The 26,465-nt window shown below is 42.6% G+C and overlaps 1 protein-coding gene across 2 annotated transcripts in view; it reads right to left on the bottom strand.

The window, feature by feature from the left end:
• The window catches only part of nlk2 (nemo-like kinase, type 2), a 63,319-nt gene that overhangs the window by 19,197 nt on the left and 17,657 nt on the right, over window positions 1-26,465 (bottom strand). For both annotated transcript variants that reach the window (XM_085371365.1, XM_085371364.1), the window contains exons 2-4: window positions 22,847-22,976; window positions 22,669-22,724; window positions 17,522-17,628 (exon numbers count right to left, since the gene is read on the bottom strand). In XM_085371365.1, coding sequence (XP_085227491.1) covers window positions 17,522-17,628; window positions 22,669-22,724; window positions 22,847-22,976 — 293 coding nt within the window. The remainder of the gene's footprint in view (window positions 1-17,521; window positions 17,629-22,668; window positions 22,725-22,846; window positions 22,977-26,465) is intronic.

The following is a 26,465-nucleotide window of genomic DNA, read 5'->3' as shown; positions in this document are numbered from 1 at the left end:
GGGGCTGCGGGAAACGCTGCGTGAACTCGGCTTGCTCCGCGAACCAGGCCTCGAAGCCTCGGCGTTGCCTGATGCCGGCGGACGGAGGTGGAGACATCGGAAGCGTTGCGCGAGGAAGCGGAAGCGCGGCAAGCGGGCGGGAGTCTGTGCTAGGCTAAAAACAAACCCTAGCCGGCCGGCTCTACCGTCCATCATCTTATCCAACGTCTGCTCCCTGGATAACAAACTGGATTACATCCGACTCCAGCAGGCCACACAGCGTGAGATTAGAGACTGCTGTGTCTTTGTTTTCACGGAAACATGGCTCAGCGAAAGAGTACCGGACGCCGCTATTCAGCTAAACGGGCTGGCCTCGTTTCGCGCCGACAGAAATGCAGCTCTGTGCGGTAAGACTCGCGGTGGCAGCTTGTGTGTTTACATCAACGAGAAATGGTGCAAGAACTCTGTGCTAGTCTCTAGTTATTGCTCATCGCTGGTGGAGTTTGTGACTGTTAGATGCAGACCTTTTTACTTACCACGGGAATTCACCACTGTTTTCATTATCGGAGTGTACATTCCACCTAGCGCTAATGCTAAGGAAGCGCTATGGGAATTGTATACAAAGATCAGTGAACTGCAAAATACACACCCGGATGGACTGTTTATTGTTGCTGGGGACTTCAACCATGCAAATCTCAAGTCAGTGCTTCCTAGATTCCATCAGTATGTGGACTTTGCAACGAGGGGAGAAAACACGCTGGATCTTGTTTACACAAACATCCCCGGCGCATATCGGGCAGAGCCCCGCCCCCACCTCGGCTACTCAGACCACATCTCTGTTATGCTAATTCCAGCATACAGACCACTCGTCAGGCGATCAAAACCGGTTCTGAAGCAGGTGAAAACCTGGCCAGCAGGAGCCATCTCTGCTCTTCAGGACTGTTTTGAGAGCACTGACTGGAACATGTTTAGAGAGGCTGCAACTTACGGCGACTTCACTGACTTGGAGGAGTACACATCATCAGTGTCCAGCTATATCAACAAGTGCACCGATGACGTCACTGTCTCCAAGATCATCATCTCACGACCCAACCAGAAACCGTGGATTACTGCGGAAGTGCGTGCACTTCTAAGGACCCGAGACTCTGCCTTCAAAGAGGGAGATAAGGTGGCGCTTAGAAGAGCGAGGGCTGAACTTTCTCGGGCCATCAGAGAGGCGAAGCGCGCACACGCCCAGAGAATCCACAACCACTTCAAGGACAGCGGCGACACACGACGCATGTGGCAGGGCTTACAAGCCATCGCTAACTACAGGACGACACCACCTGCCTGTGACAGTGACGGCTCCCTCCCAGATGTGCTTAACAACTTCTATGCTCGGTTCGACAGGCAGAACGACGTGGCGGCGAGGAAGACCACCCCTCCTCCGAACGACCAGGTCCTGTGTCTCACTACAGCTGAGGTGAGGAAAACTCTACGCAGAGTCAATCCACGTAAAGCTGCTGGACCAGACAACATCCCAGGCAGAGTGCTCAGAGAATGTGCTGATCAGCTGGCAAATGTTCTCACCGACATCTTCAACATCTCTCTGAGCAGTGCCGTTGTCCCCACGTGCTTCAAGGCCACCACCATCGTCCCCGTGCCCAAGAAGTCTTCTGTGTCCTGTCTCAATGACTACCGCCCTATCGCACTTACACCCACCATCATGAAGTGCTTCGAACGGCTCGTCATGAGACACATCAAGACCCTGCTGCCCCCCTCACTGGACCCAATGCAATTTGCATACCGCCATAACCGCTCAACGGACGACGCCATCTCCACTGCACTCCATCTTGCCCTGACACACTTGGACAAGAAGGACTCACACGTCCGAATGCTGTACATAGATTTCAGCTCAGCATTTAACATGATCATCCCCCAACAACTGATCGGAAAGCTGAGCCTGTTAGGCCTGAACACCTCCCTCTGCAACTGGGTCCTGGACTTTCTGACCGGAAGGCCTCAGTCAGTACGGATCGGGAATTGCACCTCCAGCACCACCACACTGAGCACTGGGGCCCCACAAGGCTGTGTGCTCAGTCCTCTGCTGTTCACACTGCTGACTCATGACTGTGTAGCAACACACAGTTCAAATCACATCATTAAATTCGCTGATGACACGACCGTGGTGGGTCTCATTAGCAAGAACGACGAGTCAGCGTACAGAGAGGAAGTGCAGAGACTAACGGACTGGTGTAAGGACAACAACCTGTCTCTGAATGTTGACAAGACAAAAGAGATGGTTGTTGACTTTAGGAGGACACGAGGCGACCACTCACCGCTGAGCATCAACGGCTCCTCTGTGGAGATCGTTGACAGCACCAAATTCCTGGGCGTACACCTGGAGAAGGACCTCGGCTGGTCCCTCAACACCAGCTCCCTGCACAAGAAAGCCCAACAGCGTCTCTTCTTTCTGAGAAGACTGAGAAAGGCCCGGCTTCCACCACCGATCCTGACCACCTTCTATAGAGGAACTATTGAGAGCATCCTGAGCGGCTGCATCACTGTCTGGTTTGGGAGCTGTGCCATATCAGACCGCAAGACCCTACAGCGGATAGTGGGAACAGCAGAGAAGATCATCGGGGTCTCTCTACCCTCTATTGAGGACATCTACACCACACGCTGCATTCGCAAAGCCACCAGCATTGTGGCTGATCGGACACACCCCTCTCACACACTCTTTACACTCCTGCCATCTGGAAAAAGGTACCGAAGCATTCGGGCACGCACATCCAGACTGTGCAACAGCTTTTTTCCACAAGCCATCCGTCTCCTCAGCAAAAAGGGACTGACTGATAAACACGCACACACACACACACATACACTAACATTATCACTCAGCTTAACTCAAATACCTCAAAACATTGAGACTGGACTGACTAACCAACACAAGCGCAAACACACTGACCTACACCACCAAACCATCGCACACACCAACCTGTAAATGCTCTTTTGCACAATATTATTACTAGATATATTATATATTTTTTTTTTTTTTTTGCACTAACTTGTCTTGTAGCACCTTGGTTCCTGGAGGAACGTTGTTTCGCCTCACTGTGTATTTTTAAACTGTATATGGTTGAAGTGACAATAAAGTTGAACTTGAACTTGAACTTGAGGAGCATATCCTGGTCAAAAATGACTCCAAGATTCCTGACAGTGTTACTGGAGGCCATTGTAATGCCATCCAGAGTAAGCATCATGATACAGCCCAAAGGAAACAGAATTGGTCCTAGCACAGAACCCTGTAGAACTCCATAATTAACCTGAGTGTGTGAAGAGAACTTTTCATTTACATAAACAAATTTGAGTCTATTAGATAGATATGATTCAAAGCACTGCAGTGTAGCACCTTTAATATCTATAGCATGCTCTAATTGCTGTAATAAAATACTGTTGTAAACAGTATCAAACACGGAGGTCTAGCAGAACAAGCACAGAGATAAGTCCACTGTCAGAGGATATAAAAGATAATTGATAACCTTCACAAAACCTTTGTATACTTTGATGAGCTTTGCAACTTGATTGAAACTCTACTAATTAGCCATTGCTCTGCAGAATATCAATTATCTGTTTTACCACTACTCTTTCAAGAATTTCTCAGATAAAAAAGAAGGTTGGAGCCAAGACAGCTTTGTTAAGTAATGGCTTTTTAAGTAATGGTTAACCACTGCCAGCGTTAAGGCCTGTGGTAAATAGCCGATTAATAGAGATAGGTTGATCATATTTAAGATTTAAACATTGATTTTGATTTTGAGCAGTCTTGTAAGAATGAGGTGTAAAAGACACCTTTATGGTTTGGAGGAAATAATTGCTGAAGTTAAAGATTGAATTGAAATATCAATTGGAGAAAAAGAGTCTAAATAAATATCAAAGCAGTTGTACGTCTGTAAAATGGTTATGAGTAATTTTTTTTAATGGTTAAAATTTTATTTGTGAAGAAGTTATGAAGTAGTTAATGTTAAAGGAATGTTTGGCTCAAATATGGCCAGATTTTTAGAAATGAGAGCTGTTCCATCCAAAGTGGGATGAATGTCTTCTCTCCTAATAAAACTAGGTTTCCCCTAAAAGGTTATCCAATTATCTATAAAGCCTACGTCTTTTTTGGACACCTCTCAGGCAGCCGTCAGTTTAAGACGAACGTGCTAAACATGTAATTCCAATTGGGGAGGGAACCACAAAAAATTAATAGTTCGACATTGTTTTGCAAAGTTACACATGGACTCAATATTAATTTTAGTGACCTCCGATTGATGTAACTGGGTGTTATTGTCGACATGAAGTATAATTTTATGGAATTTACATTTACCCTTAGCCAGCAGTTTTAAATTTCCTTCACTGTTGCCTTCTCTGGACGCTGGAAGACAATTGGGTGTGTCATTGAGTGGGGAACATCAATTATACACATGAATGGGTGATGTCACCCAGATAACCCGTTTTCCCGGCTGCTTGGAATAATCTGCCAGGGGAGAGCTAACGGGGCCTACACTACCTTCGGCTGAACCGACTACAGGGCCCTGGCTAGCTATTTGTTTTTCAAGGTTGTGAAGCTGGGTCTCCAATTCAGTGATCCTGGCCTCCAGAGCTGCAAAAAGGCTATATTTATTACAAGGATCGTTATTACCAAAGGAGACTGAATAGTAACTAAACATCTGACACAATGAGAAGGAAAGTGTAGGAGGGACAGGTGAAGAGGCCATGCTGCTAACGAGTCCACTGCAAGCTAAGCTAAGCTAAGCAATCCTTAAAGACATAGTGAGTAAATACTGTGAAAACAATTAGAGAATGAATCAAAAGAGTGATATAAACGAAAATACCACTGTGCACTGGAACAGGAACAAGAAGTGATACTCTATCAGAGAAAGAGCCAACACCAAGTGCGAGCACCACCCAAAGGATGGTGATTATTGTTCTGAAAAACTTGTTAAAGTTTTAAGAGAAATATAACAATGTGGGATAGATGTTTATTTGTTTTGTAATTCATTATAGCATATGAAAAACCTTTATATTACCTATATTTTATAATTGCCAGCCAGAATTCCTTCTGATATCGATAATATCAATGCTCAACGTTGCTTACAGAAAAATCATTAAGACAAAGCAACGTCTTGGCTTTAGATTGTGACACTTGGACTGGGAGTTAAATAAACAAAATTGCAAAAATACTGAAAGCTTTCAGGCTCCTAGTAGATTGACCTATGTTATAAATGTGAAAAGGCTTCTTAAGCTATCAAATTCACAAGTTTTGTCATCTGAGATTCAAACTCATCTGCGACTTTTTGGAGATGTACCTATGGTATCAATTTCAAAATGGTAGGCGATGTCTTATTTGAGTTATGTCAAAACTATTTAAAAAGTAAAAGATGCAATTATTTGCAACTTGGAAACACATTTTATTCACAATAGAACAGCAAATATTTAAAAAGACATACATGCACAATTTTATGAAAATATTACCAAATTTTGAATTTGATGGCAGCAACTTCCCTCAAAAGCTGCAACAGTAAGGAACAAAAAGCTGGAAAAGTATCTGATACTAAAAAAAAATAGCTTGAGAAAAATTTTACAATTAATTAGGTCAACTAGCAACTGGTTAGTAACATGAAAGACTAGCAGAGTTTCTGAGAAGTAAAGAAATATGTGCTTAAGGGACATGGCTAAACACCGATACTGGATGCTTTTTGGAATTCTTTTTGGAGAATATGCACACCGCATCCTCCAGACTAAAGAGGGAAGAGGCTGACCGGCTTTTAACACACAGAAGAAGAAAAAAAATCACTCCTCAGTTCACAGTCTACATCTCTGATGGCATTAGTGCCTATGAGATGGGAAGCATCTAAAAACCTGAAAGATATACAGGTTTTAAAGCAACATATAATTGTGGTCAAAAGTGTACATGTGGACTGGTCCTTCTATAGTACTTTACGTGAGCACTCAAAACTTTTTTTTATATGCTTAAGTGGGTTTTTTTTTTTAATCTAACATTCACACTCTGGTGGATGCATCAAAGAGTAAGTTTGCATCTTGCCCAAGGATATTTGGCACGCAGATTGGACCAGCCAGGGATCAAACCAACAACCTTCCAAGTAGATGACTTGCTCCATGTCCTGAGCCACAAACTCATTTTGATGACTCCAGTGAACTGTTTATTTTAAAGGGTGGAATGTGTACATAGCAAACATTTTTACTTGACTTGGGGTGGGGTGTGAATTGATCTGTTTTTTTTTCTCTAATCCACACAAAGTCAAAAGCAATTTTATACACATATACGCGCGCACACACACAGTTAGGTCCATATATTTGGACACTGACACAAACTTTGTTTTTTAACCAGTTTATTGAAATATATTTCAAATATAGGTATATGATAGAGATGGACATAATGTGTAGCCTCTGAGCTTTTATTTGAGGGCATCCATATTGAAATTGGATGATTTTTGGATGATTTGCTGTGAACAGACAACATGTGGTCAAATGAACTCTCCATGCATTTGAAACAAGCCGTCCCTTAAGGTGCAAAGAGGAAAGAAAAAAAAAAAAAACATTAAAAAATTGCTACAATATTACGAGTGACAAAATCTATAGATTGGTACATCCTGAAAACCAAAGAAAGCACTGGTGAACTCAGCAAGCAAAAAGTATCGGACGTCCACGGAAGACAACAGTGATGGATGATCACAGAATCATTTCCATGGTGAAGAGACACTCCTTTACAACAGCCAAAAAAAGTGAACAACACTAAACGAGATAGGAGTATCCGAGTCTACTGTAAAGAGAAGACTGCATGAAAGTAAATGCAGAGGGTTCACCTCCAAGGTGCAAGCCATTTATTAGCCTCAAGAATAGAAAGGTTAGATTTCACTTTGCTATAAACACCCAAAATAAAAAAGCTAAAAAAAAAAAAAAAAGTAGCCAGACAAAACCTGCCAAAGTTTTAGAACACTACAATTTTTCTATTTTTTTTTTATTGAAAATTATGCCGCTTAATGTGTCATTGCACTCTGAAATAAAAGCATAGTACAAATAGCAGTTGGAGTCAAAAAAAAGAATGAATTTATAGACCAAAATGTGTTCTAAACTTTTGACTCATCTAATTAGCCACCTTTGGGGGCTGCAAAATGCTGTGGTAGCCGTTTTGTTTCAGGGTGCCTCTCACTCTGTACAGGTCACCGACCCTGGATTCAGCAAAACAGCGCCAGATCACCACACCTTCCCCCTCCATGTTTGACAGTTGATGCTACACACTGTGGAACCATCCTTTTGCCTACTCAATGATGTGCAAAGATCATGCATTTAAAGTTTTGATTCATCAATACCTTCTTTCATTCTTCAGTAATCAGTAATGGCGGTGTTTCATGGCCCAGGCAAGCCTCTTTGTCTTATTCTGACATCTTAGCAACAGCTTTCTTGCCTCAACTCGTCCTGTCAAACCTGCAGCTCGAAGTCTTCTCTTCATGGTTGAAACTGAGACTTGTTTACTACGACCACTATTAAGCTGTGCTTGAAGCTGTTGTCCTATGAGCCACCAGTCATGCAAGCTGTTAACTCTCAGAAACTTGTCCTGTGATTCAGTTGTGGCTTTGGGGTTGCCAGACCTCTTCCTGTCAGAATTGCCCCAGCTTCCGAGTGCCTTTTGAAGGAAACTGTACTTACTGACGCCTTGACTTTCTGTGCACTTTCTGTGTAGGAAAGACCTACATTTTTAACTGTTATGATGTTCTGTCTCTCTTCCATTGTTAATTGCCTTTTTCGCAACATTTTTGTAGCAACACACTACTTTCTGAAGTACAATACTGCTCAAATGATGGTCACAACGGTATGGTACCACAGTGTGTTCCAACACTGCTTTTAAGCAGACAGAGGGGGTTGCACGTTATCTAAAAAAGCTGGAAAACATGTACGAATTAGTAGCACCAGCTTTCAAGGTTTGATCAACCTCCACTGCTGCAGAACACCTTTAAATTGTGAACCGATTTTGTGTTCCATGAAAAAGGCAATAAGTGGCAATGAGTCTTTTACAGTGCTGTCGAGGAATTTTGGCCCACTCATCTTTGCAGAATTGTTGTAACTGAGCCACACTGGGGGGTATTCAAGCATGAAGTGCCTTTTTAAGGTCATTCCTCAGCATTTCAATCAGATTCAGGTCAAGACTTTGACTAGGCCGCTCTTCATTTTGTTTTTCTTAAGCTATTCGGAGGTCAACTTGCTGATGTGTTCTGGATCATTGTCCCACTGCATAACCCAAGTCCACTTCAGCCTGAGGTCAAGAATAGATAGCTGGACATTCTCCTTCAGTTTGTTTTGGTACACAGCAGAATTCATGGTTTATTTACTGCAGCAGGTTTTCCAGGTACTAAGGCAGCAAAACAGCCCCAGGCCATTATACTATGACCAACACATTTTACTGTTGCTATGAAGTTCTTTTTCTAAAATGCTGTGTTCTTTTATTACAGATGTAATGGGACTCAAACGTTCCAAAACGTTCAACTTTTACTTTGTCAGTCCACAGAGTAATTTCCCAAAAGTCCTGGGGATCAATAAGATGTTTTTGGCAAATAAAAGACGAGTATTTGTGTTGTTTTTGGGAAGCAGTGGTTTTCTCCTTGAACTCTCCCAATTCCATTTTGCCCAGTCTTTTTTTTCCTGAATCATGAACTCTGACCTTAGTTGAGACATGTAAAGCCTGCGTTTTTTTTTTATTGTTGTTCAATTTAAAAAAAAAAAGAATCTCAGTTGTTGTGGCCTGGACCTCGTCAATGTGCTCTTGGACTAATTTTGGTAGGCCAGTAACTCCTGGGAAACTTTGCCACCATTCCAAGTTTTCTCCATTTGGTATAATGGCTCTCACTACGGCATACTGGAGTCCCATAGCCTTAGAAATGGCTTTGTAACCCTTTCCAGACGTCAGTAACTTTGTACCTCAGGTGTTTCGTTAGATCATGGCACAATGGTCTAACGAAGGCTAAAACACTTTTTGAAATGTTTTAGCCTTCTTCACTTTGTCAGACACGTTCTATATAAGTGATTTCTTCATTCTTCATTCAATCACACCTGAGTGTGCTTTGTGAAGCTGAGCTCAGCTTTCCAAAACGTGGTGTGGTGGGGGTGCGGTCTTTGGCCTGCTGCAGAGAAGGGGTGACGCAGTGAGCTCACAGGGCGGCACGGAGGCGGGGAGGGAACAGGTGCACAGGACTGTTTAACGAGGGAGACCTGTCTTATGTCTTTGGCAGTGAGGAGAAGAGGACACACACACTGGGAGCAACGGAATGACAGCGCCTGAGGCTGGTGCCAGAAACCGCAGGAGAAGAGACATTGTTTTGAATAAAGCACAATTATAAGCACAACCCAGAAGTGTCTGTATGTGGGTCCTGTGTCACAGTAGTTAATAACAGTTATTTAATGATTTAACAAGAGGGGCAATTTTTTTTATTTTTTTTTTAAAAACATGACCAAGTAGGTTTGAATAACTTTTCTCCCTTAATCAATGAAATCATCATTTAAAAACTGCATTTTGTATTACCCTGGGTTATGTTTGTCTAATATTAACATTTGTTTGATGATCTGAAACATGTAAGTGTGACAAATATGCAAAACCCTAGGATATCAGGAAGGGGGCAAACACTTTTTCACCAACTGTACATATATATTCGTACATGTACGTGTGCCTCCACTCCTTTTTATAGTGGTGCCATACCCAACCAGGCATGGTAGAGCACAGTTGTTGGCGGAGGCAGCCGAGACACTCGCGTCAGTATGCTTGCTAAGAGGTGGTACAGGTGTTCTATATTGCTAACCCTCAAACACCTTTCCCCGGTCCAGAACGGATAGTGCCGCTACAACTAAAATATAACAGAGTCAAAGTCGGGATTAGCGCTTGCCTAACGCATCCCTTAACTGGGAAGACAGATTGGCCAGGGTTTAATAATCTGTTGGGGCAGTGTGTGGAGATACGTTCACCACTGATAGGGGTGTGTAGTGTCTGCAATGCGCTCAGTGGTGACGCTAGGTGTACATTGCCGACTCTGGGGAGGATGAGACAGCGGGGGCTTCTCAGGAGGCCCCACTGGCTCCAATAGTTCACTCCAAGAGAGATTTTCTACTAGAGCAATATTGTGATGACACTCTGGTCAGCCAACGACCAAATGATGAAAACTGTCAAGAACATGACCCTGACATAACACTGATCTACTTGCATTTTGTGTTTATTAGAGACTAAATGTATCAAGTGAGTCGTGACACTCACACAGAAGAAGAACACACCCAGTTGCTGGTGTCAAAAAGCCAGCTCAGAACTCCAAGGTGGGGCATATGAGATATGGAAAAACTGAGGTGACTAGTGCTCCGATTTTATTGGCCGGGGGGGGGAGACGTGTGCCGATGGTGTGTCCTGCCCTGAGTGTCAGCTGGTGAACCAGCTGGCCATTTCAAAAGCAGTGTTGAATAGTTTCTTGGATTCACAAAATCTTGAATGGTTTTTGAAACATAATTTCTTTTTGAAACTGGTTGGCACCCTTTCACCTCTTACAGTGCCACCACTGCTGACCCACACACACTGAAGCATGCTGAATTGGTTCATCTCCTGCTTTTACCCTGTCTGTCAGCTGTTTGCTGCCCTCAAGCTATGGTCATTGCCTACCAGCATACTTACAGTTACAAAAGGATATCTGGCGACTGAAGCAGGAACTTATGAAGGATGAGCTTCACAGATTTCATCTGTGGCCACCACACAAGCAAAGCACTGGCTTCCCTATGGATCTCCTGCTGTGCCAACATCGACAGGTGCAACTCCACCCAGTGCTCTGTCTCGGGAGCTCCCTGTGATGCCACATTCCCCTGGTCTGGTTCTGCCACCACTGGAGGACAGCCAGTCATAACAGCCAATCTCCTGGCTCTGGCTGATGAAATGTAGCATGTCCATGGGGCAAAGCCAGTCTGAAGTCTGCTTCACACACTGCAAGTCGCAGTCGTGGTTCCTGGTAAAGGGCTGCAGCTGACTAGACGCCCGGTCTGTCTACACCCAGAGGTTATTCAGCTGGTGAACAAATTTTACCCGCTGGAAAATGTGCAGGACCCGGCAGTGCCCTGGGTTTCCTTGCCACTACTCCTCCAGGCTGCCTGGCTCCAGCGCAGACACCTAGATGTCTCCCTCTTCTAGAATTCAGGCATCAGCATTTTTCACTGCCAGGTGCTGCTGATGCTGCTCCTGCTGCCCCCACAGCCGCATCTCAGAGCCCACATGTGGTCATGCCCCCAAGCTACCCATCACCACCTCCTCAAGGCCGTGTCTACCTAAAGTGATCGTTGTTGGCACCTTTATGGTTCAACACTTGGCGACCATATCTTTTGCTATCCTAAGAGCCGGTATGAAGAATATTACTCAGACCTCTCTTCAGCCGTTGAAACTCACCACAGCGTCTCTTCAATGTCAGCACTACGTCAGTCAGAGACCCTCAAACAAGACTTTATGCACCTTGTGGAAAGTCTGCAGAACACCAGAAAGCAATCCATTAACTGTGGTCCGCTGCTGCCCCCCTGTTATGGTGACATAAAGTTCAACAGTCTGGGTCATTGACTTTTTAAACAAGATCACCTTCATCCAGAACCACTGAGGTTCAAGTACTGAATTAATCCTTCACTCATGTAGGACCCCTAAAGCATGAGGGAAAATCTCGCTATCTGCGACTCCGTCACTAGAACTGATATTTTCTTGCCATCACTACTAAACAAGCATTTCACTACTAAACTGCATAACCACTATTATACTGCTACTTCACCTGTTTTCTCAGTTCTAAAGTATTCATCTTTACCAATTCCATTGATTATAACGCATAAATTTAAAAAAGTCTTTGCCAGTATTTGTACAACCAGACTCAGTAATCTAATTACTATGCGCTGTAAGCCTCTTCCTCTTAAGCCTGTCTCTCCTGCAATTATTACCCCCTTTAACAGTACATCCTTATCTAACAAATCATTCCTACAATTTTGTCATCCCTTAAAAATTAGACATTTTCAAACCAGGCAACTGTTGCCTGTTACCCCTCAAAACTTTGTCCACCAAGTTAACACCATTTAGATAATTATAAGAATTATCTATATTGTGTGCAGTTTAATCCTGTTATTTTAATTCCTTTGAATTACTATCTTATAAAATTCGATGTGAATATCCAGGTTGCTATATTGTAATTTATTGACCTCCAAATCCTGCAATAATTTCTTGAATTAATGATTCCCTAATCTCCTCTCATCTGTTACTGTTAATTTAGATAAAATCAATTTGGTGGGTGACTTTAATTTACATATTGATGATCCCTCTAACTGCACTGTGACAGAATTTCTTAACATTGCAAAGGCATTTAATTTAGTGTAACATGTTACCGGCCCACACATAATTGTGGCCACACACCGGATTTAGTTTTTACTCTCGGTTTATCTAAAAACTTTTTTGTCTAATCTACTACTGATCAATAGGGGTGGGTTTTGATTATCGATTAAAATCAATTCTAGCTTGCATAACGTGAAATAGATTCATTAAAATCCTGAATCGATCGATCGATAAATATAAATTTATTTTGCCCAAAACACCAGAATCTCAGGTTAAACCTCACAAAATTTCAACAACCACCAAACATCTAAAACAATAAATGAGAGCAGGTACACAGAGTCTGCACAAAGACGTAAACACAAAGGGCTGAAAGCCAACAGCTCACTGATTCTGATCCGTCAGCAGGTCGGCACTTTGTGTTTACGCCCCTTTTGCACTAGATTCAGAAGCTGCAGGTTTTTAAATCTCTCTCCAAACAATATTGACTGAACCAGCAACAAGAGAAGATCCAAACTACACTTCACATTTTGCATCACATAAACATCGTCATGAATGCCCTCTTAGTTTGCTGTTTTGCTTCCACCACGATAAAAATCACACTTCATGCAGAGCTCGCGGTCTCTCTCTTTCTCTCTGTACTTCAAGAACAGGTTCCCCATCCAAAAATCTTTTTTCTGCATTATCCGCCTGCTTATTACGCGCAAGTCAACTGTTGTTTCTTTTCCCTTTTACTTACTTCTGAAAAGAAAGCCTCATTTCTGCTGTTCAATAGGCTACTGAACAAATTTAAACTTTTTAAAATTATGCAAAATTGCAAAACGCTTAGCTGCGTCTCTAATAAAACCTCTGTAACTTTGCTCTGCTTCACTTCAGCAGCATCAGGTAATGTTCATATTTTGATTAATGACTTTCTTTCATTTTTGATCTACTGCAGAACATTTTTAAGGTTATCTGCTATAAAAGTCGCCTTCATGTTTTTCTGTGTTTTATCCTCAGTTACTTTGACACAAAGGCATCGGCTGTGATGCTTACACTTTTGATAAAGTCTTGCAAGTGTCAGCTTTCTTTTTATAGATATAAAAATATGGAAATGTACTGATATGTGATCAAAATTATAATATTTCTGACTGAGACAAAATTTCCCAGATTAAAATCGAATCAAACCGAATCGTGGATCGAATCGATTCGGGACCTTGTGAATCTGAATCGATTCTAGAAATCAGTGACGTTACCCAGCCCTACTGATCATAAGCATGTAATCTTAGACACAGTTCTGCATCTAGTGTTGTCTTCCCAGAGAAAAACTGCTCATATTCGGAAGATGCAACTGCTATCATCATCACCCATCCATCCATCTTCTTCCACTTAATCCGGGGCCAGGTCGCGGGGGCAGCAGCCTAAGCAGAGAAGCCCAGACCTCCCTCTCCCCAGCCACCTCCTCTAGCTTATGCGGGGGAACACCAAGGCGTTCCCAGGCCAGCCCGAGAGATATAACCTCTCCAGCGTGTCCTAGGTCTACCCCAGGGCCTCCTCCCTATCATCATCACCCCGACCCAAAATTACATACCAAGCCCCCAAAAAATGACTGAAGGTGCATTGAGTGCGAGAGCAGCTGACCTGAGAGATAGGATCATGGCGAACCTGGAAAACCTAACCCTTGGCCAATTACCAAGATTATATGAAATACCCTCTGAAGGTCTACTAGAAGAATGCAGCATTACAGAAAATCCCTAAAATGGCCATTACCAAAACGAATCAGCAGATCTACATCACGACAACAGTGATCACTTTTTTGTTTGGCTATAAGATGAACAGCCAACAGGATCACCATCCCCTATGGAGAAGGAGACTAGGGGCGAAGATCAATGTAGTGCAGAGGGAAGTTAGCAAAACTACTGGAGCTGCAGAAAGGCGTTATGACTCGATGCCCCACACATGGATCCTGGAATGCCTAGAACTATACAATATCAGGAATTCAATGGGGATGTGGCAAACAACACTAGAGGTCAACCCACGGAACATGTCAACATCACGTGTAGGAGCTACCAAGGAGAGATCTGTCCCAACTGCTGTTCTACATAGGAAAGACCCCTTAGTGAGATCATTTACAAGACCTACAAGCTACAGACACTGACTTCGGAACTGAGCAATCATCAGCCAACTGCTCCAAATGAATGACATCAAGCTGCATCCCAGGAGTAAGCAAGACAAAGGGGGTGTCCAAATTCATCTGCTGCATCCTCCTGAGGCCGCATTTGTAGACCGATTACCTCACAGTGACGCGCCAAGGCTGTCAGAATTTGTAGACTCCTCCGAATGCACCCGACAAACGCGGATGTATCCTTTGTGGCCCACCATATCCCAGAATTCATAGAAATTCCAGTTTCTAACAATGGCAGTTGCTACTAAGTTTTAATATTACTCTTTCTGGGTCACAAATTAAACTTTTATGATATTTCAGGCAAGAATGTGGCTGTGCAACTTCAAATATCTGCTGGGTTTATCAAGACATCACATATTTGCAAAAGTGCTCTGACATTTTCGGAGACGTCTGTTACCCAGCAGCTCGATAGCTAGCCGGGGCGATAACAGCGAACTCCCCGCACAACCCACCTTTCGCTACTCAGGTTAAACATGATATATAAGTCACTTAGATAACTTAACAGTGTTATTGTTTGGCTTTTTCAGTGTTTTATTTGTTCATGAGTAAATCGGTTTGGCTGAGATTAAAGTTATAGTTTTCACACAGCTAAATAAACGCCAAACAGAGAACTGATTAAACAGAAGTGTGAGATGATCGAGAATTTATGCCAGTGTCCTGTTATATTATAGACAGAAAGGAGCAGACAGCCAAGTTTATTAAACTCCACCGAGACAGCTGGTGATGCAAAACTGAAGGCTAGACCGTCCAATTTCACAGTCGCTCACTTCCGGCCTAGCCGGCCTTTGGAGGACGACCGCGAAGGCCGGGTCCTCAGGAGGATGCAGCCTATGAATTTGGACACCCCTATAGATACACTGATTCATACCAGTAGGATCTACAACAACGAAATTCTAATGCCGTTAGGACTGGGAAAAGTGTAGTCAGTTCTGACTACTATCCCCTTATTTGTTACAGAGAGAATTGTACTACCAGGAGGCAACATTGCAGACATCAAGGACAGCTACAAGTACCTAATCCCACAGGCAAATGGGAGCCATAAAGAGGCCACTAGGAAATCTGCAACCTCCAAATACCTGCAGAAAGTAAAGCAAGTCCTGAGGAGTCAGCAGAATGGGAAGAACAAGATCCGGGGCAATTAACACCAATGTCCTGCCTGTGATCAGATACCCTGTTGGGAAAATAAGCTGACCAAAGGAGGAGATAGAAGCCAAGGAAAAAGACAAAAGAAAGTTTCTTACCATGCATGGAGCGTTTTACTCCAAGTCCAGGACCCTGAGACTGTATGCTAAGTGGAAAGTGGACATTCACTAGGCTGAGGCCTAGTGAATGTCACAACCACTATCCAGGATGAAACAACAAAGATCAAAAGATCGAAAGTCAGGAAGATGGGCAAAACTGCTCATGTGCTTAGGAAATACCTGAGCCAATAGAAATCCGAGAAAGAAGAGGAAAAAAATCATCATGGAGGTACACTAGTACTAGGCTGCTAATGTACCACGGGCAGATCAGATTCCTGGATGAAAAAGCTGGTCTGAAAGACAGCAGAGAGGCACTAATAATGGCAGCATAGGAATAAGCTAAGATCCTTAGGGACTTCCAGGTACAGAGAGACAAACTGGTGATGGGTAACCAGACACTCTAGCGGTGTACAAGCAGATTAATACAGCCATAGTGATAGATATAGCTACGCTGAGTGATAGCAACATCAGGAAAAAGGAACACGAGAAGCTCAAGAAGTACCAAGGGCTGAGAAGATGTGGAAGGTGAAGTGAATAGCTGTCCCTGTGGTAATCTGAGCACTCGGTGTAGTGACACCCAAGTTGGATGAGTGGCTCTAGGTCATATTTTTCAGATCTCAGAAACAACACCTGAGACATCTGTCCAGAAGAGCACAGTTCTCGGAACAGGAAAGATACTGTGAAGTATATACGTGCATGCTCAAATATATACATACACTCAAACATTTTAATACGTTCCACTGAAGGTTCTAAAATGTCTTAACTTTAACAGTCAAGGCATACCAACTTGTTCCTCTATATTGTATGTGGATTAGAGAAAATCAAAAATAAAGTCAAACTTGTGCACCCAGGTTTTTTTTCTTTTTTTAAATTCAAAAAAGATGTATAGTGTATATTCACTTCACCCTGCAAAAAACACAAAAGATGTTTACAGAAATCAATATCAGAATTCTCCATCCTCATGAGTGCATGTAAACATTTGACCACAACTGTCAAATTTAAAATGAGCTAATATTTTTTGTTAAAATTGTACATTTTCTACAGTTTTGCATGTGATATTTTCCGTGTTCCATTGTGAATAAAATATAAATTTATAAGGTTTGTAAGTCATTGCATTTTACACAACATCTCAACTTTTTTGGAAATAGGTTTGTAGCTTTTATTGCAGTTTTTAAACAGATGGTAAATGTACTTTTTTCCTCAACTGTGAAATATTAATGTGAATATCCCCAGTACTCATTCTTAAGCTATGAGACCCAAAAAAGCTATTTTAAAAAAAAAAAAAAAAAAAAAAAAAAAGGTAAACCCACCCCTATGTGATTTGAGTGCCTTAAACTCTTTAGGGTGTAAAGGTTTTCCTTTTATTATGGAATTTCCTAGTGTAAACCCAATCCTCAAACTCCAAAAATCTCTACCAACAAATCCTACTCACAAATTTATCACCAAGTGAAATAGAGAGCACCTCTATATTTCATGAAATAACAAGGCCAAACTGTTTCCATTCATGACTAGACTTCTGTTAAAAATACAATATAAAGATTTCCCATATAAAAATCTTAAATTAAAACTGAAGGTCATTGAATTAGTCACATTTCATTACTAATTTAGTTTTCAAATCTGTTGTTGTCAAGAGATGCAGAATTCTGAAGAGTCCTGTATTATTGTTCAACCTTGAGTATAATCTGTATAACTTCATCAGTACCAACGCTTGAGACCAGTCTATGGGCTGAACTTGGATAAATGTAACCATAGAGATATCTGAAAGAAAAGAAGACCTACCTCGCAGAATCTGATAAAGAAAAACTTTGGCATGGTCTGAGCTCAGAGGCTGCGGTGATACAATGATCTTATGGAGGTCACTTTGCATCAGTTCAGTTACTACATAGCTGATCAAGAGGAATTAAGGTTAAAAGAAAAACAAATATGTGCAAGAACATAAACAGTAAATCTCAATGAGAACCTGAGAAAGACAGTATAGTTATAATAAAGATGTGCTTTATTTTCTAAGATAGAGTTTAGGCATCAGCATCACTGCATTGTTTTCTTACCTTTCCAGTTATCTTATGTTAATCACTAGCAGCATTCTAGAAATGAAAATGTAAACTGGCATCTTCTTTCACATAAAGTATGGGTATTTGGAATGAAAAAGCATTACACAACAGATCATTGCAGAGTGTAAATACCTGCAGTTACCAAAACTTGTTAAAATTCACTAAACTTAATTCACACTTTTGTTTTCTGCGTAGCCTTAAGGCCTTACCATATTTCCATCTTGGGCAGATGGGCAAAAAGAATTCCCATGAATTCCAGAAATCAGAATCACCACAAAAAAAAATAAAATAATTAAAGGGGGTTACCACAGGTATTTTGATTTAGTAGATTTTTACGCTGGATACCTTTCCTGGTGCAAGCCTCCTAGGAATTGTGTCTCCTCCTAATTTCAAACGTACAAGTTGATTGATGATGACGTATCCTGTAACACACCTTTACAGAGTCTTTTAACGTTAGGGAACATGTAAATGGCCCCACACATACAGGGTCAGACACTGGTTTAAATATAAATAAGATGCAGAAAATTATTATGAAGAAAGGGATGCTTAAGAAGTACTGCAAGCTGCCCATAACTCAGGCCTTAGAACCTGCCAAACAAAGACTCACGGGCTTTGGCCTGCTGCTGGCAAGGTATACTATCTCTTCAAGGTGCATTTGAAGTGGCTTACCAGAGAGCTAGAAGCCAGGAGAATAAACCAGCTGTACTCCACTCCATGGAGTACAGCTGGTATACTCCACTCCATCCAAGGTGTATTCTCAGTAGCAGGGTAACAATATGAGAACAGCCCCACTGAGGCTGGAGACAGTAACTCTGAAAATGCATGTGGGAGAAAGACGTAACCCATATCAACAATGCTCAGAGGCTGGTGGAGCCAAGAGTAGACTACAGCACCCCCCAATGAACAACATCCAGTAACAGTGGCAGACGTCATAGAAAGGGCCTCTGAGCGTCTGGCAACATAAATTAAGCAGCTGCAAATGGGTGAAATGCACTCAGAATGGCTAACTGAAGCCTGGACAATCCTGATGCCCAAGCATCCCCAGAAGGCACCGGTCTAGTACAACTATCAGCCAATAACCTGCCTTGGTACAACATGGAAGCAACTGTCAGGCATCATAGCGGCTAAGATGAACAGGCACATAGTTCAATACATGAGTGGGGCACAGAATGGAACTGGCAGGAACATCAGAGGGGTAAAACAACAGCTACTGGTAGATGGAGCAGTCACTCAAGATTGTAAGACTAGACTGAACAATCTGTGCACCTCCTGGACTCATTACAAGAAAGCCTATGATTCAATGCCCTACACATGGATCCCAGAATGCCTAGAAATATATAAGATCAACAAAACCCTAAGAACGTTCATCAAGAAGTGGCAAACAACACAATAGCACAAGAGATGATCTGTCACCACTGCTGTTCTACATACGCCTGAAACCCCTCAGTGCGATATTTGACAAGACTGGCTATGGATACTGATTAAGAAATTGAGCAATCATGAGCCACCTGCTCCACATGGATGACCTCAAGCTGCATGCCAGGAGTGAACAAGATATCGATTCACTGATCCATACCACTAGGATCTGCAGCAACGAAATTCCAGTGTCATTAGGACTGGAGAAGTGTAGTCAGTGAAACAAAATGTAACAAAGAAAGGGATAGTAGTCAAAACTGAGGGGATTGTACTACCAGGAGGCAACATTGCAGACATCAAGGACAGCTACAAGTACCTAATCTCACAGGCAAATGGGAGCCATGAAGAGGCCGCTACAAAATCTGCAACCACCAAGTACCTGCAGAAAGTAAGAAGTCCTGAGGAGTCAGCAGAATGGCAAGAACAAGATCCTGCCTTTGATCAGATACCCCAATTGGGAAAATAAGCTAGCCAAAGAAAGAGATAGAAGCCAAGGGCAAAGGCAAAAGAAAGCTCCTTACCATGCATGGAGCATTTTACCCCAAGTCCAGCACCCTGAGACTATATGCTAAGCGTAAGGAAGGAGGCTGAGGTTTAGTGAATGTCAGAACCACTATCCAGGATGAAACAACAAAGATCCATGAGTCAGGAAGATGGGCAAAACTGCTCATGTGAGTCAGTATCTGAGACAACAGAAACCCGAAAAAGAAGAGGAGCAAGAAGTGGGACCATCAAAGAAGGACAGGCAAGCACAGCATGTACCACTGTAAAATAGAAAAAGTGGCTGATATCAAGTAACATCAATGCCTTGACAAAGCTGGACTGAAAGACAGCACAGAGGCACTAATAATGGCAGAACAGGAATAAGCTCTGAGCACAAGATCCACAGTGTTGGTGCTCTACCACACCAGGCAAGACACTAGGTGCAGGCAGAGCAAAGAGATTTTCCAGCACATAACAGCATGGTACAAGATGCTAGTACGCAGATTCAGGACTGTCAGACCTTCAATTAGCCATTCTGGGTGTGTGCCATTATTAGCAGCTGGTTCATTTGTGCTGTTAACAGCTTATGGTGTACAGTTAGCTTCTTTAGCCTGTAGGCACTAATCATGTCAGGGCCCGGTGCAGTCCGACTCGCCATGATTTTTCTTTGCTCTTTTTCTGTAAGTGCTTTCTAACACTCAAACACTTTCATACTCCTATGAGAGCAACTTGCGGTTAGTATCTTGCCCAAAATAATTTGGCAGGCAGACTGGAGCAGATGGGAATCGAACCACCACCCTTCGAGTTAATATGCTCTTCCACTGCTGCTGTCTGCTCTTAGCTCCACTAGCCACTGAGCATTGCTGTTATGGATTGCATCCTCCTCTCATATGCTCTTCCAGTATTGCTGCTTTTCCAGACTTGGTCGGGCTTTCCCCCTGCCACTGAGAATGCACCTTGGATGGTTTAGGGGAGTACAGCTGATTTTATCTCTCTGGTATACCTCTTCAAGCGGCTTTCGAAGGCTGAGAGTCGTTACTTGGCATCTCAGTGACCACTGTGATTGTGATTCCCCTCTCGCCCTCTGGACGATCATTATCCTTCAAACTCAGGTCTTCTACCAGAGGCCTGGGAGCTTCAGAGTCCTCCACAGTTCCTTGCTGTTCCTAGGACTGCGCTATTGTAGACAGAGATCATGGATGTTGTTCCTGTGATTTGCTGGAGCCTCCCGCCTAGTGTGGGGGTCACTGCAATGAGTGCTCCAGTTACCACTGGGACCACTGTTTCCTTCACATCTTCTCAAGTCCTTCACATCTTCTCAAGTCCTTCCCTCAACCTTTAGTACTTTGAGCTTCTCGTGTTCCCTGTTCCTGATGTTACCATTATTCGGTATAGCTACATCTATCACTATGGCCATCTTCTTCTGCTTTTCCACCACTACTATATCTGGTTAGTTAACCATCACCAGTTTGTCTGTCCATACCTGGCATAAAGGTTGATGTCATCCATGCAGCGGAGGTACCTGGTGACTGGTGGATTGTGTAGTTGGTATCCATAGCCAGTCTTGTCAGTGATCTCACTGAGAGGCTTCAAGCCTATGCAGAACAGCAATAGGGACAGAGCATCTCCTTTGTAAATCCCGCACTTAATGTTGACTTGTGCCACTGGCTTGAAGTTGGCCTCTAGTGTTTGCCACATCCCCATTGAATTCCTGACGAAGGCTCTTATGGCCCTGTTGATTTTATATAGTTCCGTGATTCATTTGTCGGGCGTTGAGTCATAGGCTTTCTTGTAAAATATCCAACTGTGGGGATCAGGACTGACTGGGCTTCAGTTAGCCAATCCACATATCTCATCTACTAGCAGCTGGTCCATTAGTGCTGTCAGATGCTCATGGAGTGCAGTCAGCTTCTTCAGCCAGTAGGTATGAATCATGTCAGGACCAGGTGCTGTTCATATCTACATACTGGAGACCCTTTCCTGTGATGACTACCAGACCCTGTTCAGGGAGATTGCTGTGGTCGGCTTTAACATTCACTATCAACTGAGCCTTATTGTTATGGGTTGCATCCTTCTCCCATATGCTCTTCCAGTCTTGCTCCGTCTCCACTCTTGGTGGGCCTGTTCTTACATTGTTACACTGCCACTTGGATGGCTCAGTACAGTACAGCTGGTTTATTCTCCTGCCTTCTGTTTCTCTGGTATACCTCTACTTGGCAGTTTCCAAGACAGCTTGCTGTACTTCTTAGGCACCCCTTTCTTTACAGGCCCTGTGCTACCTTATTCTTGGCTTCTAGTCACCTTCTCCACAGAGAGTAATGCTCCTTGTAACTGTTCATTTTATAGCCAAGCAGCTCAGTGATCACTGCAGCTGTGGTGTAGATCAGCTGATTCAGTGATGGTTGCAGTAGGGATTGTGCTACATTCACACCTTCTACTAGACCTACAGAGGTTATCTCACGTAGTCTTGGCAATCGGCCATGGAGGGTCCAGGTTTCCAGCTTAGCCATGATGCTATCTATCAGGCCAGCACTCAATACACCCTCAGTCATACTTTGTTTTATTTAATGGTAAATGGACTGGTTCTTATAGAGCACTTCTCTACTATGAGCAATCAAAGTGCTTTTTATAACTTTTCACAACTTGTCTCATTCACCCATTTACATTTTTTTCTTTGCTCTTTTTCTGCAAGTGCTTTCTAACACTCACACGCATTCATACTCTTATGGGTGCATCACAGAGCAATTTGGGGTTAGTATCTTGCCCAAAATAATTTGGCAGGCAGACAGGGATCGAACCACCAACCTTCCGGTTAGTAAGTGACCTGCCCTACCTGAGCTACAGCCACCCCCAATGTGACCTAAAGAAAATTTCTTATGCAATTCTCTGCAATTTCATACACCTGATTTTAAAATGTAATTCCTGTAGGCCCTGCATCTTGTTATAATCTTTGAATAAATCAATAGTAAAGGATACATTTCTTCAAAGTAGTCAATGTGTGGAGGTTGTAGTATATCCAGCGCAGAGAGCACCTGAGAACAGAGGTAAAGCTGTGGTCTGTTTTCAGGCTGAATGCAATCATGCAGGCAAACACATTTCTTTTTCCTTTCTAGAAGAAACTATAAGCTCCATTGTGACATTGTCATGTACTTACATTCTCATGTTTGAAGAAGCACAGCATCTTCAGCTCACGAAATACCCTCTTACAAGAAACAAGGTTTTGGAAGACATTAGGCATCTTTTTGAGAGCAACTCGCTTTCCGTCTCTGGGGTCTGTCACTGACCTGGGTGAATATGAAAAAGAAATTCACAAAAATTATAACATTGGATGAAAAGTTAGATAAATAGATCAGCAGAACAAATCATGTCATGGATTGGACGAAGTTATAAAAATATTTCAGTATTTTTTCATCACATTTTTGAGATTTGGTTTGTTTTTTAAAGGACTATTTCCCACGACCAACTTTAAGCATCACTATTATCAAATCTCAAAAAGTGCATTTTGTGTATACATGCAAGGGTTATATCATCTTCCCGCAGGCGATACGGTCTCTCAATCACACCACCACACAGTACTGACCCACACATATGGTTCTTACACACACACTGGACTTTGGTTTTGCACAACACTGGTCACTATATTCTTCATTTCCGGTTAATACTTGTACAGCTGCTGTTATTGTGTATATATTTATTTATATTTAGATTTCTTCATACATTCTTATATAGTTCTATATTGTGTATTGTGTATTTTGTTGTACAGTTATTTTATTTTCAACTTTAATTTATATATTTATCTTTATCTTATTCTTCCCAGTTAAATTTACCCTTCATTCTAATTTGTGTTGTACAGTTATTTCATTTTTAACCTTAATTTATATTTTATTCCTTCCTAGTTAAATTTACCCTTTTTAATTTTTCATATTTATTTCCTATCTTATTCATAGCCTTTTCCTTTTTTGTTCTCTTTAGGTCACGAGCAGTTGTCCAAGCATTTCACTACATATCGTACTGTGTATGACTGTGTACGTGACAAATAAAATTTGAATTTATTTAATTTATTTATCTGAGACAAGTGGCTGGTCAAAACAAGTTACACTATATGAAAGGCGTCCTTTTAATCTAAATTTACGACCACCATCTTCCAGGCTCATCTCACAGAATTAATGGGCAGCACGGTTGCACAGTGATTAGCACTGTTGCCTCACAGCAAGAAGGTCCCGAGTTTGATTCCACCACCTGCCTGAGGGCTTTGCATGTTCTCCCCATGCTGGTGTAGTTTCTCTCTATGCGGGTGTGAATGTGAATGGTTGTCTGTCTCTATGTGTTAGTCCTGCGACAGACTGGCGACCTGTACAGTGTATCCTGCCTCTCACCCTATGGTAGCTGGGTTAGGCTCCAGATCCGGGACAAGGATAAGCGGAGAGAATGGATGGATGGAACAAAGAATGACGTTGATGTGAAAGGAGTGGCCAGAGAAGAGATTAGGAGAAATTCCAGACAACGAGAGAACTTGGCAAAAGTGTGAAAGAAACCATGATATGTTGGGATGTGGCCGGATTCGGTGATGAAGAGAGGGTCTGAAGGTAATGCGTGATGGGATTTTCTAAGGTAGAGGAAATGGGTCAGCAAGTCAAAGTGGCTTAAAGGCAAGATTATTTTGAATTAAAATATCGAAAGGGGGCTGCCCAATTGGTTGGTTTTCCTCTGTTTGAGGAGAAGATGAGCCAGTCTTCAAAGACTGGGTGGAAGTCGCTTAAGCAGGGATGACAATCTCCTTGAAGAAGAGGTCAATTCTGAATAGCACAGGAACCTGAAGAAGGCTAAAAGGTTAAAATTGGAGCCTGATGTTAGAGACCTTTGATGAGAACAGAAGAACAGCAGAACTTTGAAGGCACTTGTGATGTCGGCTTTTGAAAGACATGCACCTCTGCATTTTAACAAGGGAAATGGCATGGTTCACTGTTGAGCATTTAAGAGAAAAATCGGGGAATGAGGCAATTTATGTTCGAATAAGACTACCTTGAGTTGCAGACAAATCTATGATGATGTGCTTTTTCCCTGAATGCTCAGTGATGCCCAGTGGGCTGATACAAAAAAAAAGGGGGAAAGGCGTTATAGGGAAGTGTCCTATTATGAAACCCTCCCAGACTTCTTTGGCGAGCAGGGGCCCGTTCTTCGTACGTCGCTTACTACATCCAAGATCAAATGACACATCCAAGATCAAATCATCGCGCTAACCGTGAGCTCGCTAATCCGGTTCCCCGAACACACCTGCTGTTGACGATTACTACAGCTGGACGCAGGAATGTGACATCACTGGGTGTCGTAAAAGGGGCTACGCATCGATAGTAGAAACATTGATCGGCAACCCGCTGATTGGTCGGCGAAAATGTCGAAGGAGCGCGCTCGGTATTTTCCGGCAGCAGAGCAAGAACTCATGAGTGAGGGATTTCAGGAGTTTCAGAGTTTAATTAAAACGCAAGAGAACACTGCAAAGGCTGCAAAAGCAAGGAGAGAGGGGCTGGCAGAAAGTTGCTGACAAATCAAACTCGTAGGTAATTTAATAATAATAATAATAATGGATTGGGTTTATATAGCGCTTTCCAAGGCACCCAAAGCGCTTTACGATACCACTATTCATTCACTCCCACATTCACACACTGGTGGAGGCAGCTACGGTTGTAGCCAGGCTGCCATATCGCGCCATCGGCCCCTCTGGCCAACACCAGTAGGCGGTAGGGTAGATCTATCATATGACACTATATTGTCCAATATCATATGGCATTATATTATATTATAATATGTTATATTATATCCCCTTTCACATTAGAGCCACAACAGGACCCACAAGAAAATGGGAACAAGTAAAAGTGGAATACAGGAGTATTCTACAGAATGGTAATATTTATCTCTTAGATTGCTTTGCGTCTCTTGGCAAGGTAATACTGGCCTGTAATACTCTGTTAGTTTGTTTATAACAGCAACCAAGAAAAGGGCAGAGGAAAAAAAGACAGGTGGTGGTCCTGCACCCCCTCGTCAACAAGTTGGTTAAGTGAATAATACCCTCACGGGAATATCGATATCTCTCTATGAGCACACTGTCGCGCTGAGGTAAAGGATCCTGTCTGTCCCGCAATATACGCTGAATTCTGAGGACTCTCCTTATCAATCTTGCACCTTCCGCAATGGGTTGGTCGCGTATACGGACAGGACATGGCTGCGACAGACTTCCCAAATCCACCTTCGCTTTTATAGCCGTGGTCTCTCATCTTGATTACACGAAGTAATTTGCAATTACTACTCTGAAATATGAATTACATCTGTAATAATCACATACATGTAATAGAATGTTAATAGTTCATTTCCCTTTTTTAGGAAATGACCTGTATGTATCTGTGTGACATCAATAAAAGGATCAAGTGCTGCATTATCTTTAGTTACATTGATAATATTTATTTATGGTGAAACAGTGGAAAAATATCGCTGTTGCTTTCGTATGAATGAAGCGGACATACCTGCGTGGCCGCGATCTAATCCTGTTTACATAAAGTAAACCTGCTCCCGAGCAGGTTTACGCTTACGGCTCTGTTGCTATGACAGCAAGTCCCGGATGAGCTTCGGGGAACCGACTGATCCAGGATCACGCGAAATCGTCAACAATCTAATCCGGCTAACCTACTTAGCGAGGTACGAAGAACGGGCCCCAGGTTGTCAACAGCATCTGGGTCTTTGAGAGCTGACTAGAGATTTTACAGGTACAAGAGACTGAT

This window comes from Diplotaxodon limnothrissa, linkage group LG14, assembly GCF_057381915.1.
Source record: "Diplotaxodon limnothrissa isolate DT_005_m linkage group LG14, D_limnothrissa_male_GT1.1, whole genome shotgun sequence".
Classification (NCBI taxonomy): domain Eukaryota; kingdom Metazoa; phylum Chordata; class Actinopteri; order Cichliformes; family Cichlidae; genus Diplotaxodon; species Diplotaxodon limnothrissa.
Note: the sequence above shows the minus strand (reverse complement) of the source record. Positions and strands in the feature narration are given on the sequence as shown.